The 16,696-nt window shown below is 41.5% G+C and overlaps 1 protein-coding gene across 2 annotated transcripts in view; it reads left to right on the forward strand.

Annotated features, from left to right (window-relative positions):
• The first annotated feature begins 806 nt into the window (after positions 1-806).
• LOC114049964 (dynein regulatory complex protein 8-like) overlaps positions 807-16,696 on the forward strand; it is a 117,476-nt gene continuing 101,586 nt past the window's right edge. Inside the window, exon 1 of one of the 2 annotated variants that reach the window (XM_027871451.1) lies at positions 807-1,301. Coding sequence is in view for 1 of the 2 variants with exons in the window: in XM_027871450.1 (XP_027727251.1) it covers positions 11,396-11,420 (25 nt within the window). In the remaining variant the exon portion in view is untranslated. Of the gene's footprint in view, positions 1,302-11,106; positions 11,421-16,696 lie in introns of those variants that run through there. The other variant, XM_027871450.1, reaches the window with a different exon arrangement.

Here is a 16,696-nt window from a genome sequence, read left to right on the forward strand (position 1 = left end):
TATGCTGAATATCCTTCTACTCCTTTCCCTTTTGGTAGAACCTAAGGGGAGCCAAACTTAAGGTTTAGGTAATTTTCCCTGGGGCTGTAAGGTGGAGTCGGTAAAGAACCTAAGACTCTAGTGAAAAATCCTAGACACTTTTTTTAGAGAGCTAGGCTCCCTCTTTCTGGATTGACCTTAGTCCATCCAAATTGCTAAGAAGAAAAGCAATTTGGTCCTGGGAAGGAAATGATATTATTGTCCCAGCTTTACAGATGAGGAAACTGAGGCAAACAGAAGTTAAGTGACTTGCCCTGGGTCTTACAGCTAGTAAATGTCTAAGGTCAGATATGAAGTCAGGTCTTCCTTACTCCAGGTCCTATGCTCTCTAAACCTAGCTGCCTGGGTACACTGCTGATATTGGAAAAAGAGAGAGAAGATGAATGCCCCAACACACCCTGCCTTAGCTTCAGCAACCAGATTCGTTTATTGTCATGACATATGTTTTCTTTTTGTTCTATATATTTTTTCTTTTTTTTTTTTGTAAATGCTCATGTAATTAGAAGGAGGATAATATGTTAACTGCACATGTCCTCAGAATTTGGCGTTAGCTATATGAGTACTCTATAGAAACTGAAGACTGTTTATAATATTCATATACAAACTATACCCATATACAGGCTGTGATTTACTTGTGGGTGAAATATAGGTAGCATAGAGACGAGGAGAAACAGGGAAAGGGTCACTACCCCTTTATGGCCTTTTCCACTCTGCATGGGCCCCAGTGATTTGCATGTAACACAAGAAGAATAATGGGGGCAGGGTGAGAAGAGTCTCTTCAATACAGCTTCTCCAAAGGTCCTTTGTATTTTGCTAAGTGGATCCCCTAGAAATGATACTCTGACAGGGTGAGGAGAATTAAAAGAAATTTTTTAAAACCTAATTCAGATAAAGAGACGGACAGTCCACAAGATAGAGAAGAATCAGTTCAAAAAATATGCTTTAAAAAAATGCCTAAAGGCTTCTCTAGCTAGCTGGTTTGGTACAGCTGCCTGAACGAGGTTACATCACAAAATAGCTAAAGATAGTGCGTGGTGCTCTCAGGCTTAAGAGCTGGAAGACCCCCTCCCTCTTCCGTGCTTCTCAGTAGTTGAAAACCAGCAGATGGTAGCAGAGAATAGCAGCTTCAGTAGTGAAGATGCCCAGCAGAGTGCATCCCTCAAGAACACTGGAGTGGAGGGAACAGAAGGAATAGCAGAGGACCCTAGGCTACTGAAGAAAGGAATTTACCAGATGACATTGGTGGCCCTGCGACATTGAAGGTATGAGTTGTTCTGGACACATATGTATTCCTGGGTAAGACTTACTCCTTACTTGTGTGCTTTTTCTCTATGATATTGTGATAACATATGAGTGTGTTCCCCTGTATGTGGGTTGGGGAGATAGATATATTTGATTTTTCTAAAGGACATTTGACCATTTGCCCAGCCCCTCTATTTAATAGACTAGTGCCTCATATAAAGTAGATGCCTCTCAATCAGGGAATGGCTAAGCAAATTGTGGTACATGAATGTAATGGAATATTACTGTGCTGTAAGCAATGACAACTATAAATACAGAGAAATATGGAAAGAGCTACATGACCTGATGTAGTCTACAGTAAGAAGAACCAAGAAAACAATATACAAAGTGACTATGAAAATGTAAACAGAAAGGACCACACACAGAAAAATCAAAAGTGAATGTTGCAAAATAATAAAAGGCAAGTATAGCTGGAAAAAAGAGATGAGAAGATACCCCACACTTTGCAGAGGTGTGAAGTCTGTGTGTTGCATATACTTTAGATTATTTTCCATGTATGATCAGTTATGCTGATTTTTCCCTTCTTTTTCCTCTTTTTATATGTGTGTATATACATATACATATATATTTGGTGAGGCAATTGGGGTTAAGTGACTTGCCCAGGGTCAGACAGCTAGTGTCAAGTATCTGAGGCCAGATTTGAACTCAGGTCTTCCTGACTCCAGGGCCAGTGCTCTATCTACTGCGTCACCTAGCTGACCCTTTCTTCTTTTTTAAAATCTTAAAAAAAATAGTGTTTGTTATATGTGTATACCCAGCTCCAAAGGCCGTTGTTATGGGACTCACTCTGCATTGGTAGAGATCAATTTCATATCTTCATGGGGGAGGGAAAGAGCTGATAAGAGGACAAGAGAGGGATTCATTCTCTTCTGTTTCTTTGGGCCCTTCTGGCTTTCAGCTTTGAGAGAAAAGATGGACAACGACAACTACAATTCAAGTTGCTGAAAGGAGAAAAAGACTCTAGGAAAATGCCTACATGAGAGGAGCTGGCAATTTCCATCATGCGCCTATACCCAGCTTGCTATACTACAGACTTTGGGGAATTTCTTCTTTGGGAAATTTGGGACTCTCTGAGTTCATCTGACTTACCTTGATCACAGTGGGAAAGTTCCTTCACTCTGTGATGTCTGGTATATATTCTCCTATATATAGGTTCCCAGATTTCTGCTTTGCTATGTGTGTTCATTGTGGACCTGTTATTTGCTGGGAAGAAAGTCAAGCCTAGACATAAAGCATATATGAAGCTTTTTCCCATCAAGAAATAGCAATTAAGGGGGCAGCTAGGTGGTGCAGTAGATAGAGCTCCAGCCCCGGAGTCAGGAGAACCTGAATTCAAATCTGGCCTCAGACACTTGATACTTACTAGCTGTGTGACCCTGAGCAAGTCACTTAACCCCGATTACCTCACCAAAAAAAGAAATAGTAATCAAGAGTTTAGCTTGAACCTGAAAACTACATTTCCTAGGTTTAGGTGTCAAACATGTGGCTGGACCAGATTAAAATATAATTGGGAAATATTTAACAAAACAGACAGGTAACATTACATTTCAAAATCTTCAGTATGTAGCCTGCAAAGATCTTTATTCGGTAGCCTATTTCTATTTGTTTTGTTTTCAAATATGGTTTATATTTGTCTTTTAAAAAAAATATCACCATAGTTTCCTTCTGTATCCCTTCCTTTGCTCCTCTCATTGCTCTAAACTAATAATATGTAGGTATAATTCTAACCCAGTATCTGTCTTTGAGGAGAGTAGAGAGGTTGCCTCTGGCCTCAACCTCTTGCTTCCCTTCCTGGCAGGCATTAAAGTCTCCCTTGGAGAAGGGGGTGGTGGGGAAGAGAGGTTAGAGATGGCTATTCTGCCTCTCTTCAAGCCACACCTCCATGCTACATGTGTGGGATGGCCTCATCACATATGCGATGACTATCTGGTAGGGGAAAGAGGAGGGATACAGGAAGATACAAGATGATACAAAAAATATAAGACATCAATAAAAACTTACTTTAAAAAAAAGCAACCTAGTATCTTCTCATTACATCCAGGATCAAACATAAAATCCTTTGGTTTTTAAAGCCCTTCATAACCTGGTCCCTTCCTGCCTTTCTTATACCTTACTCCCCTCCATCTACACTACTGTCTACTGACATTGGGCTCCATGCTGTTCCTTGAAAAAGATTCCATCTCCAACTCTGATTTTTCACTGATTATTCTTCCTCTATTAGATTGTAAGCTCCTTGAGGGTAGGAACTTTTTTTTTTTGCCTTTCATTGTATTCCCAGTGCTAATCACAGATCTTGGCACTTACTAAAATCTTAATAAACTCTTGTGGACTTATGGTTCTGTGTTTTTTAAATTAAATGTCTTCTGTTTTGATCTAGTGTCTTCTGATTGACTGGTAAAAGAAATCTATTGGCAGGGTTTTTTTGTTTTGTTTTGTTTTTTGGCGAGGCAACTGGGGTTAAGTCACTTACCCAGAGTCACACAGCTAGTGAGCCTTATGTGTCTAAGACCAATTTTGAACTCAGGTCCTCCTGACTCCAGGGCCATCCCTCTATTCGCTGTGCCACCTAGCTGCCCCAAGGGGTCCTCGAACTATGGCTTTGAATGAATGCTGGACCACACTCACATCATTCTTCAGACCTCTGAACCTCAGGTTCCTGAGATTAATTTTGGTAGAGAGGTGATGTACAGGAGCAGAATGAAAACTGTATTTTCAGACACAGTCAAGATGTGGAAGAGAGGACATTCTTTTTGGTGGGGATGGGGGACAGGGATAGAATTGGTGGAGTTTGGGGGGGAGTAGTAATAAAACTTTTTTTTTCAAGGAGGAGAATAAATAAAAGTATCAATGAATCATTTAAAAATATAGAAGACAGCAGAAAGAAATTCAAAAAGAGATACAGATGAGTAGGGCAGTACAGGATCTATCACTAAGTATACAACAAAAAAAAACCCCAATTAATAGTTTCATATTGTGTTCAATTCTTTTGCAGTTAAATATGTGTGGATGTTTATGAAGTTTGTGATAATAAAATGAAAATTTTAAAAGAAAGAAGAAATGGCAGGTTTGAACTAGATGACCTCTAAGTTCTATTCTAAATCTCTGATCCTATGATCAAGGGGTCCCACATATAAGGGGGCCCTGGATGATACATACAAATTCAGCAATTTTCAATTGTTATTGTATTGCTTAAATGCAAAAAGTTTTAAATCCTAAGTTATCTTACCTGTCTTCCAACATTTGTCTAGTCTGCCTTTATGATCAAAGAATGGAAATTAATTCTGACATTAATACAAACAAGGCATAATTAGAAAGGTAAATATTCTGAAGGAGGAAAAAATATAATGTATTCTGAATGCAACTGCTAAAATAACTTCACATTTTCTGCCCTTGATATTTTTATGTAAATGATGGAAGCTAGAAAGGAGAAAGAATTATAGGGCTCTTAGATTGTTAACTCTATGAGGGTAGAGACCATGTCACAACTAATCTTTGAATTTTCCCCACTCAATAACAGTATAGTACTCAGCACACAGTGCTTAATAAATGTTTGTGAAACTCAACTAAATCGAATTTATTTCATCTGAATTTATTTGAATTTCACAAGTATCTACATCCAGGCTCACTGCAACTCTTAGGAGTCATCATTATCAACATTACTTTTATTATTATGAAAAATTATTAAAGATCACTAAAATAAAAATTATTCAAAACAAAATATACTTAAACATACAATTATCAATGTCAACAATAATTCATACTAAATCATGTTCTTCTGATGTTTATAATTTATATATTCACATATGGATAAAATACATATTTTTCTTTTACACAGCTGTGGTCCATATGGATATTAAAATTCTAGTTGGACTTTTTTTAAGTTTTGCATTATTTCACATAGGTCTTTCCATATTTCTTTAGATTCTTCATTTTTATCATGCATTATTATGATATACATGGATATACTACATTCTATTTAGCCAGACTGAGCCAATCTTGGGGCATTTTGCTTGTTCACAGTTTTTATTTTACATGTAATAAAGAATAGGACCAAGTAATTGAAGACCTTCAAGGCCAGATTAAGCCATCTGGACACCATTCTCAGATAATGGGGGGAGTCATTGAAGGCTTGGGAACAGGAGAGTGACATGATAAAAGTAATATTTTAGGAAAGTTTGGCAGTGTTACACAGGATGCATTAGAAGGGGTGGGAAGACCTGGAGTCAAACTTCAATTAAGTAATAACTATGATGTGTGAGGAATCAGGGATATGTTCTAGCCAAATGACTTGCTCCCTGAATCTGGCCCTTTATTTTGCATCTCCCTGGACTGACACAAGCCATCTCCCATCCCTAAAATGCACCAAAACTGGGAAGGCAATTTTGAGTCTGGGGAACAGCTGGGAGTTTGTGAGGGAGTGACATGAAAAAAGAGTTATAAAGGGAGGTGGGGCCTTGCTTAGGGCCTTAAATGTTAGGCTAAAGAATTTGTTTTTTATCTTAGAAACACAGGAGCCATGGAAGATTTCTGAATAGGGGAATGACATGACCCCATTTGTCCCTTATGAAGCTCCTTTTGTAATCGGCTTGGGTTCCTACGCAGCAGGAAGTTGGATTGGAGGGGAGGGAAAGAGACAAGAAGCAGAGAGACCAGTTAGGAAGCTATTACAGTGGTACAAGGGAGTGAGGAGGGCTTGAAATAGGGGAGTGGAAATCTAGGTGTAGAAAAGGTGAAAGGGATGAGAAATGTTGAGGAAGCACAATCAAGACTTTGCAACTGATTTTGACTATGGGATGTGGGGAGAGGAAGGAGTCAAAGAAGACTGTGAGGTTATGAGCCTGAGGAAAAGAGACCATAGAATAGAAACAGGGAAGTTGTAAGGAGGAGCAGATTTAGCAGAGAAGATGAGTTCTATTTTTCACATGCCTGAGTTTGAGTTGCCTAAGGGACTTCTTGGAAGAGATACCTAACAGGCTGTTAACTGTGAGGAACTGGAATTCAAGAAAAGAGATTACAATTGGATATATAGACTTTGGAATGGGTGTAGAGGTGATCCCAGAACCTGGAACTTAATGAGATCATTAAGGAAGAAGAGTTTAGAGAGAAAAGACAAAGGGTCCCAAGGCAAAGCGCTAAGCAATACTCAAGGCTCTAGATTTGGGTAACAATTTAACAAAGGAGAGGGAGGAGCAGTCAGCCGAGTAGGAGGACTCTTATTATCATTGATATTAATCTGGTGGAAGGGAACTTGGACATCATCTAGTTCTACCTTTTCACTTTCTAGATGAAGAAACTACGGTCCAGAGGGGACAAGTGATTTGCTCAAATATATTGGGGCTAAGCTACCTGGTCTTTCATATATACTGATCATATACATATTCCTTTGTTGCTAGTAAATATTCAATGTAGCCAGCTGAACTAGACCCTCTTCACAATCACATTTTTAAATGCACAAAATAAAGAAGTAGGATGATGAAGGAAACTAGTTAAAATACAGTCATCGAAATATATTATGAACCCCAGGTTAAAAACTTCAACTAAAGTCTAGGTTTATTATCCCAACTTCCATTCATAGTTGCAAGTCAAGTCCCTTGGAAGAGGCTACTATTTCTCCCCTCAGGGGTCTTGGGGATCTTGAGGGGTGTTTTTTAATGCTATAGCTCTGGTAGCTGTCTCCCTCCCCCCATTCCCCCACAGATTCTCACTTGATACCAATCAGACTTAATTAGAGATGGGGGGAGGGAAGGAAGAGGAAAAAAAGAAAGTTATAGGATAACTATTATATATTTAAAAGGAATAGCAAATTTTACGTAAAAGGTTTGTAGTTTCATGTACAATCATCTTTTTTTCCTTCTCTTCTACGTATGGAAATGCTTGTTTTATTCCTTAAGTTCAGAATAGAATAAACAAAAATAAAAAAAGTTACAGATATTTACTAAAAAGTCTATAGGAATAATAGTTGGTACAGAACGTCACTCCCAAACCAAGGGCACACTTTCCCAAAAGTACATCGAGTCGGGAAAAGTGGGGGTCAAGCTTAGAAAGCACGTATGGCAAAAGGGTTAACTCATAGATCCTGGTTCATGCAGCCCTCATAAAGTTCTTCATAGACATGGTATAGCCTTCTGCTGGGACTCCTGTAGAGCCCTAAAAGACTGCTTGTGTCTGTCCTCAGGTCCTGATGCAGTGAGCGAGTCAGTCAACAAGCATTTCTTAAATACTTACCAAGTACAAGGTGCTAGGAATACGAACATAAACAGAAAGAAAGCAAAACCCCTGCCCTCAAGAAGCTTATATTTTAATGGAGGACAATGTAGCCTGTGTGTCCTTCTAAAAATGGAGGTACTGGGAGGAACTGATGTGGTTTAGGGGTTCAGGGGTGCCAGGACCCCAAAATCACAAGCGGGTACTGCCCAAAAGAATTCGACCCAAGCCTTCTTTCAGCCAAAGACAAGGTTTATTAGAACATCCATCATATTGGCCAGACTCTTAAGGAGTCTGAACATTAGTAAGCTATTGGCTTCTTGGGTAGATTATAAGAACCTAAGAAGTGGCTAGATTTTAGGAATCTGAGCATCTTAATGGAGACAAGATGGACCTTATATATAGAAAGCCTGTGGGAGGGATCTAGGAGTGGCCAAGTAGTTTGGGGTTAGAGGAGGAGGGGCCTAAGGAGATCTGGATGGGAGTGGCCAGTAAACTGGGGTGAACAGAATTCCTGAGGCCTGGACAATGGAGCCTCGCTAGGATTAAGTGTGGGAAATGGCCGGGGGCCATAGGGAGGTAAAACAATGGAGGGGAGATTGGGTGTAACCACAAAGAAAGGCCAGTTGATGGGATTATAGCCTCAGGCGAAGGCCAGAGATTTGGCCAAGTGGGATAGTCCAGGGTTTTTCCTTTCTGGGGCCCAGAGCCTAACCCCATCAGAACCAGCCAATCAGAAGGAAGGTCTGCAAGGGCAGAGGGTACTTCAATTTGTGAAGTCTAGAGCTGAAGTGAACTTCCAAAGTGAAGAGGATTCTAGAATCTGATAGAGAAAGCCTGGAATTCATCCTGGAAAGGAGAGATACTTTTGCTAGTCGCCGTTGTCCCAGGATGATACTAATGATGCTACTTGAATTGTTAGATTTTCCCTACAGCTAGCCTAAATTTACCTATATGCAACTTGTAATTACTGCTCTTGCCTTCTGGGGTTAAGCAGAGCTAGTCTAATTCCTTTTCTACAAGATAGTCAAAAATACTTAAAGATGGTTATTATGAGGGGGCAGCTGGATGATGCAGTGGATAGAGCACTGGCCCTGGAGTCTGGAAGACCTGAGTTCAAATGCTGCTCTTAGACCAGACACTTGACACTTACTAGCTGTGTGACCCTGGGCAAGTCACTTATCCCCAATTGCCTCACTAAAAAAAAAAAAAAGTTATTTTTTTAAAAAAGATAGTTATGTCCCAGAGAGATTTCTCTTCTCCAGGAGAAACATCTCCAGTTCTGTTAACTGATCCTCATAGTTTGCTAGGGAAAATGCTTTGAAAACTTTAAAGCACAATATTAAGTATGGGCTTATAGCTGCTGTCTAAAGTCCCTGGCAGCTCAATATTTATTCAGAACCTGCTAGGTATCAGGCTGGACGCCAGTTGTGCAGAATGCTAAACAAACATAATATTTAGTTCCTGCCTTTTAGGAACTTACATTCTAATTCTAAGGTCTAACAACAAGAGACAGTTAGGGAACAATTGTGTATTTACTGTACCAAAGGAACAGATTTAGAAGCTCTGTAGCAGACCTATGAGAAATCGGTGTGGGCTGGAGTAATTTAAATATAAACAAGAGCTTCTTCAAAAGTAAAATTTCAGACTATCAAACATTAAAACATTTTCAAGGAACAAAGTTTGCAAAGAATCAGGGAAACTAAAAATTATCTCTACTTTCGCTTTATCAACATTCATGTAATTATTTTAAAGTAATCTATGAGTATTTAAGAACACCACTTCATATGCAGAAACTGAAAGCAAAAGATAATCCATCCTTACAAGAAATAAATCAGATAACTTCGGTTCCTGCCTAGAGCTCCCAATTCAGGCTGTTCTCTGGAGTTGGAGTAGGGACTAGGAACAAGGGGTGCTGTGGGTTGCAGCCTCTATGGTAATTAGCGGCTCCCCCCCCCCCCCCCCGCGGACAATTTGCTCGACTAGGCAGCATTTCATTCATCTTCCCTTCAACCTCAATTGTGGTGCACAATGTTAAATCTTTACAACTTTATTCCTCTTTATGTGCATTTGGAAAACTGGCATCTAGGACAGAAACAGTTTCTCCAGGGTAGGGGAGAACGTATCTCCTTGGTACATTTTGTTAGTGCTAAATTGGATTTTGGCTTTAATCTGGTTGAGTATAACAATGGAGAATTTTTGTAGGATAGACCTTTTCCTATATAAATATTATCAGTAAGTTTTAAGCCTAGGAACAAAACTGAGTTTTTCAACTATTCTGAATCTATATTGGCAGTGTGTGATGAGGAACGTACATTATTAGACTGAATTTAAAAAAGCAGGTGCAGTTTGACATATAAAAGTTACTTGCATCACCTTTAATCACTTAAGTAAAAAACATTTGAATTTAAGTTTTTGAGGACACAATACAGAGTCTTAGTATTTTTTAAAATTATCTGCCTCCCAAAGTGAGATGATTAGTTTCTGGTTCAATTACAAATTGGCCCAGTGAGTTTTGGGTCTGCAGATATTTATTGTTGTGCAGACGTCTTTCCAAGAAAAATAAAACTTACCATTTCAATAAGGAAAACTGTAGCCAACTTGTTTACTGAGTGACCTTTGTACCATGCAATTCATAAACGGGCCACCATTTAGTATTAACAACAGAATCAGGATATTTCGAATTTATTTTTCACTTGAGATTGTAAAAAAGAATTTAAATTTATTGAACATATTTAAATATCCTCAAAAAGAAACATTGCATATTGGGCTTCAGAACCACATTTCATGATTAAAACCATTTTAAGTCGCAAATGTCTGCTAAAAAAAAAAAGCTCAAGTTGAAGCAACTTGAGCAAGAGAACGTGACAGAGAATTTAAAAAAAACACCCTAAACGTTTCGACGTATTTAATTCTGTGTATTGCAATATGGGCGAGTTGTTGCTATGAGAACCCTATGTTTTGCCTCCGGGCTGGTATCTGACGTTGCAGCAGAGACAACACCGCTGCCAGTGTTTTAACTGGAGCCTGGCATCTGACTACAGCTAGCACTCCTCGGCTTCAGGAACATTGGCCTAATGGCCGATTTCCTCCCGCTCCCACCCTAGTTGTCCTTTGAAGTCACCGCGTCACCCAGCCAGGGCCGTTTTTGCTTCGCCCTCCTGGGGAGAGAGCAAGGGTGGGGATGGATGGTTGCAGGGAAGGCCAGCAGAGCGGTAAAAAAGAGATGGCCGGTTGCTTTGCCTTCTGGCGACTGCTGCCTTCCCGGGCCCGGGCTGGAGAGTGCGGGAGGTGCCGCCCCCGGGCGCACCCCACGTGGGCTGCTCGCCTCGCGGAGGGGAGGAAGGGGGGAGGGGCGGCCCTCGGCTCGATCCCGGGCTCTGCAGGCCCACAGCGCCTCCTGCACGTTTCCAGCCGCCCCCCCCTTTTTTAAACCTTGCAATAAAAACGCAGCCATCCTGGGGAGCACGAGGGAGGGAGGAAACGAGCGGGAGAAATTGGGGCGGGGGAGGTCCCCCTGTGGAGGGCCGGAAGGGAGGGCTTTGGTGGCAGTTATCTAACAATACCCCAGGGTTCTGGGGATCTAGGGCGGAGCCCACGTTTGTATTGCGGAGGCGCTGAGTTTCCGTGGAGGGGTCTTTTACGTGGGGATTGCCCTTGTTTTCGACTCCCCTTTTCCCCCATTCCCCCATTCCCCTACGGCTAGAAGGACAAGCCTTCTGGAAGGTGCCGGGCCTGGTGTTTTTCTCCATTCTCATCCCTTCCCTTCCCTTTCTGATCCAGGCGGTTCTTCTTTCCCGCCGCCGCCCAGCGCCACCTGGCATCTCCAGGGCGACCGGGCCGGCACAAGATGGCGGACGATAAAGACAGCGGAGGTAGGAAACCGCCTAGGGAAGGGAAGGACCCGGCCAGGCTTGCTAAGCGTAGCCTGAGGCCTCGGAGGAAGCATCCCAGGGGATCCCCTTCCTATACCCCTTTGTACGTGCCACCCGCAGAGGGGAATGGGCGTCGGGTACGGGGGTGGGGTAGTCGGGGTTGGGGGGGTGACCTTGGCCCCGCCCAGCGCGGGAGGAGGAGGAGAAGGAGGAGGAGGAGGGATACCTTCGCTCTCCTCCCCCTCTCCTGCTTCTCATCCTCCCCCCTCCCTTCTCTTCTCTTCCCCTCCCCCAAGACAGGCGCAGTGCCCGAGTGCGACGCCTCGGTGCCTCCCGCCGCCCCCTCCTCCTCTTCCGGGAAACTGTAGCGAGCCCCCATAGCCCGGGGCTCGGGGACAAAAAGATGGTGTCCGGGTGGTTGTATGGCGTATGGGGATCGCTGCGTCCACCCACTAGGCCCCGGGGTCCAGGCCTCGGCCCGGCGGGGTTCCTCCTGGATCCTCATTTCACCTCCCATCGCCCCCACGCGGCCGCGCCAGGCCTCCCTTCACGTCTCTCTGCCTGACGACTGTTTGGCGGCACCATTTTGCCTCCCGCGGAGGAAGGCGAGGGCGGGAGGAAGGGCGGCTGTGGCGGTTCCCTCCCTCTTCTGCGCCATGAAGGGCCTTCTGGGCCGCGCCTCTCCCCCGCCCTGGGTTGTCTGTGGGAAGAAAGAGGCAGGCCGGAGACTTTCATTTATTTATTTTGGGGGGAGAAAAAAAACAGCCACATTTTCTGTCCCCACGATCGTGATCGAGGAAGCGCGTTCGGGAAGCCTGGCCAGGAGGTGGGGCCGCCCGCCACAGAGGGCATCCTTCCCGGGCGCTCCTTCCAAGCAGGCCCGAGGATGATCGCGCACCTCGGCCACGGCAGACCTGCCTCCCCCCTCCCCGGCGTTGGCCCGTGCTGCGGTCGCCGCGGGCGGCCCCCATCTTCAGTTGCGTGGAAGCAGACATGTTTGCTTCTGGTTCCCCAGAGGGTTCTCCGCACAATAAAAAGAAAAGCCCTAGTCTGAGAAGCCGTGAAAAGGCGGCGCCTCACCCTAGTCAAATGTCGGAGGCGGGGGGAGAGTAGCCACAAGAGACTAGAGTGTCTCGCATGGCCAGGAAAGTGCACGTGCGGGACCAGATCACCCAACATTAAAGCAGCAACAGAAACCATTTTAGGGCTCCACACTTGGAAGAAGGCTTCCCTGGCTTCCTGCCTCCCCCCAACCTCCCCTTAATTCTAGTGCATTAACTGTTGATTATTTCCAGTTTATTCTTAATAGTTTATTTTTCAGTAGCTTGTTTTTACATCGTTGTTTGCACGTTGTCTTACCGTTTAAACTCTGAGCTGCTTGGGAGCAGGGACTGTTTTTTGTCTTTCTTTTTATTCCCGAGGCTTTTAAACACAATGCCTGCCACATAGTAGGCATTACTAAATGCTTGTGGATTATTTAAAACGTAGTACTAGGTTACTAAATCATTCTCCCTTGTATATTTTAAATACGACTAGTCCTATTAATATTGATAAGTAATTTCTACCAATTTCTATTGTAGACTGTAAACCTCTTCAGAAAAAGGAATGTTTTTTGCCTTTCTTTGTATCCCCAGCTCTTAGAGAATACTTGGCATATATAGTAGGTGTTTAATAAATGCTTGTTGACTATTTGAAACCTAGTATTTAGGGTTACTAAACCACTTATTGTATATTTTGGATATTATTGTAGTTCTATTTCAGTTGATAAATAATTTCTACTCAGAAAAATTCCAGCAAAGCAATACAATTAGAAGGTGAAAGCATATCATCAGCATTTGAGGACCCTGAGGTGGGCTGTGAAAGAGCCCTGAAACTAGGAAAACTGAACTTGAAAAAATCACTTAACTCTCTCAAGCCTCAATATTTGCATCTGTAAAAGGACATTGGACTATATATAGCCTTTAAGGCCTCTTCCAGCTCTGGATTTCTGCTGTGCCACAGAAAGTCAGTTGACACAGGTAAATCTGCTGTAATGATTTATCCATTTTTATCAATGATAATATTTGGAATTGAAACAGGCTCTGGCCTCAAGGAGTTTACAGTCTTTTTTTTTAAACAAATTTAAAAAAAAATTTTAATTTTAATTTTTTTTTAGTTTTTAACATAACATTCACTTTTGTAAGATTTTGAATTCCAAATTTTTTCTTCTTCCCACTCTTCCTCTTCCCCAAGATGGCATGCAATCTGATGTAGACTATACATGTGCAGTCATATTAAACATATTTATGCATTAGTGATACTGTGAAAGAAGAATCAGAACAAAAGGGAAAAACCACGAGAAAGAAAAAAAAGGAGAAAATAGTGTGCTTTGATCTGTGTTCAGACTCCATAGTTCTTTTTCTGGATGTGGATAGCAAGAGTTTACATTCTTAATGAAATTTATGAACATTGCTATGCTACCTTTCCTAAAATAAGTGATACTAGCTTTCAGTGATGCTGTTTAGAAAGTACAGTACTACAATGTATACATCCTAAGAAATGACTCATTTTTATATTGATTTTTCAGCTATATCAGGAAACGGGAATATAGAATTTTAGAAGTAGAAGGGGATTTAGAGCCAGCATGCTTCACTGGAAAGAACAGTGAATGTGGAATCAAAGCCTTGGGCTTGAATGTCATCTTCACCATATATGTCACGAATCCCTTAGCCCTTCTAAATCTTAATTGCACTCTGTAAAATAAGAATAATGATAATACCACTTCATACTTCCCTTTGTTGTGAGGAAAACACTTTAAAACTGTAAAACACTATAAAGTTGTGAGCGGTTATTTTCATTAGTATGATCCCTTTCCTTTATAAATAAGGAATCTGGCTATAAAGGTTAAATGAGTTTCCCTAGGTCTTACAGTTAGCTGGCAGTGAAGCAGGAAATAGAACCTGGTTTGGTTACTTTATTTAGCAACGCTAATAGAAGTAGATACTTAGAAGATACTGGGAAGAGATTTGTCGGCAACCCAAACAGGTTAATCATGGATATTTGTGAGCTATTTTTGTTAGTAAGAGAACACTCCAAAAAACAGACATTTAACTTTGAAGCAGAGAGGACTTGAGAAGTCATTTAATACTCCCTCATTTTAAAGGACAGTGGGAAGTAGAAAGGATGCTGAATGTGTGATCAGAAGACCTGAATTAATCTCCTGGCTTTGTCACTGACTGCATACTGTGTGACCTTGTGTAAGATAGTAGACTTCTCTGGTCCTCAGTTTTGACCTGAACAAGGTCAGGTATCTGACGGCTCTAATTTTATTATATGAAATGATTTTTCCCAGAGTAGAAAAAGGACCAGACTGGGAGTCAGTAGCTTTGGCTTCTAGGCCTAGCCATTAATTAGCAGGCTTTAGGAGAATTATGTAACCTCTTTTAGCCTCATCTCTAAGAGGAGGGGTTTGGATTAGACATCTAAGGTCAGTTCTAGCTCTAAGAGATGATTTTCCCAACCCAAATGTCTCCTGATTTTTTTCCAGTAGTCTATTTTGCCACATGAACTGTCATTTAATTAAAAAAAACACAAAAACAACAACAGATGATATAATTACTGAAAGGGTATGTAAATATATATTATGTATAAATATAAATGAATAAAATTTTTCATCTTAAAATAAATGAGGCGGCTGGCCTATAGGCAGCTAGGTGGTAGTACTGGGCCTAGAGTCACGAAGACCTGCATTCAGATCCAGCCACAAACATTGTGACCCCTGTCTTAATTTCCTCAACTGTAAAATGGGGATAATCCTCACAAGGTTGTTGTGAAGATAGAAGGAGATAATATTTGTAAAGCACTTAGTACAATGCCAGGCATATAACAGGAGCTTAATGATGCTTGTTGCAGGGGTGGGGTTGGGGGGGATTTGCAGAAAGAAATATTCAGAGGAATTCTATTAACTCCTGTGTTCCTCATTGGCTTACCTGAAGATCGATGCATTTGAAAAAGATTGCCCCTTCCTTTGTCTGCCTTACAAAATTCTACAGGGTTAAGCCTAGTACAGTACAAACAGTTCTGGATTTAAAAATTGGACTCACATAATGGCTCTGCACCTTAGCTCTGTGACCATGGGCAAATCAGTTAACCTCTCTGGGTCTCAGATTCTTTATTTGTAAAATGAGGAGGGTTGGACTAGATGACCTGTTAGGTCCCTACTTAACTCTAAATTTGTGGTGTGGGCCATCAGGAGCCAGTCAGCTGCCAGAACTGTGTTGGTTCTCAAGGATTCAACTCTTTCCCTACACCATTCAAAGCAGAGATTCAGGGATGGCTATGAGGTAGAGAGATCAAATGGGTTTTGTACCCTTTTTGTATGAATGAAAGTGGCCACTAAATCAGTTTGTACACTGTCAGTAAACCCTGTAGTAAATCTCTGTCAAAAATCCCAAACCTGACTTGCACAAGACTTAATAACCATCAACAGAAACAGTCAAACATATACAAACATATAAAATGAACTAAGATCATGCCTGCTACTTAATTACTATTTTAGTCATAAATGTAAAATGACTTTTTAAGAGAAAAATTGAAGAGTTAGGCAACAGATATTTCCTGGGAACCTAGCTATCTTATTAGTCATTTCTCCCTCCTTATCTTCTTTTAAGATTCTATTTCTATGAAGCCTTTTCTAATCTTTACAGATTCTAGTACTTTCCCTCCTCAAGTTTTTGCCTTAGGAGAACAAGCAGTGGAAATTGTAAGGAGACATTAGGTTTATTGTTAGAAAATATTTCTTAACAATTAGAACTATTTTTAAATGGAATAGGCTTCCTCAAGAGGTAGCAGGTCCTCAACTCCTTGTCATTGGAGGTCTTCGAGATGACTTGTCAGGTTTCTTATAGTTGGGATTCCTTTAGTTATGGGTTCCACTAGATGGTCACTCAGATGACCCAACTCTAAAATTCTGTTTTGCACCTTCCCCCAGCATATAATAAATTCTTTGAAGGACAGGAACAATTTTACCCTCCCTTTCTATCCTCAGCATCTGGCAGAGGGCTTTGACTGTGGTGGGCAGGCACGTAATAACTGTGATGAATTTTAAGCATAAGCAAGTAGGGAAGTTGGAGCAAAAGAGATTGGTGGAGGAAGAAGGCTGATAACATAACTTTGGCCTTTGCTGAGTCTGAGGACAGTCTGTCAAAATTTGCCTGTGATTTTGTAGGCTTAGAGAATGGCTTGAGTCTCCTAGAAGAGATTTGACCTGATTACACAGCTAGGACAAATCAGAGGCA

Source organism: Vombatus ursinus, unplaced genomic scaffold (assembly GCF_900497805.2).
Source record: "Vombatus ursinus unplaced genomic scaffold, bare-nosed wombat genome assembly UNPS02014798.1, whole genome shotgun sequence".
Lineage (NCBI taxonomy): Eukaryota > Metazoa > Chordata > Mammalia > Diprotodontia > Vombatidae > Vombatus > Vombatus ursinus.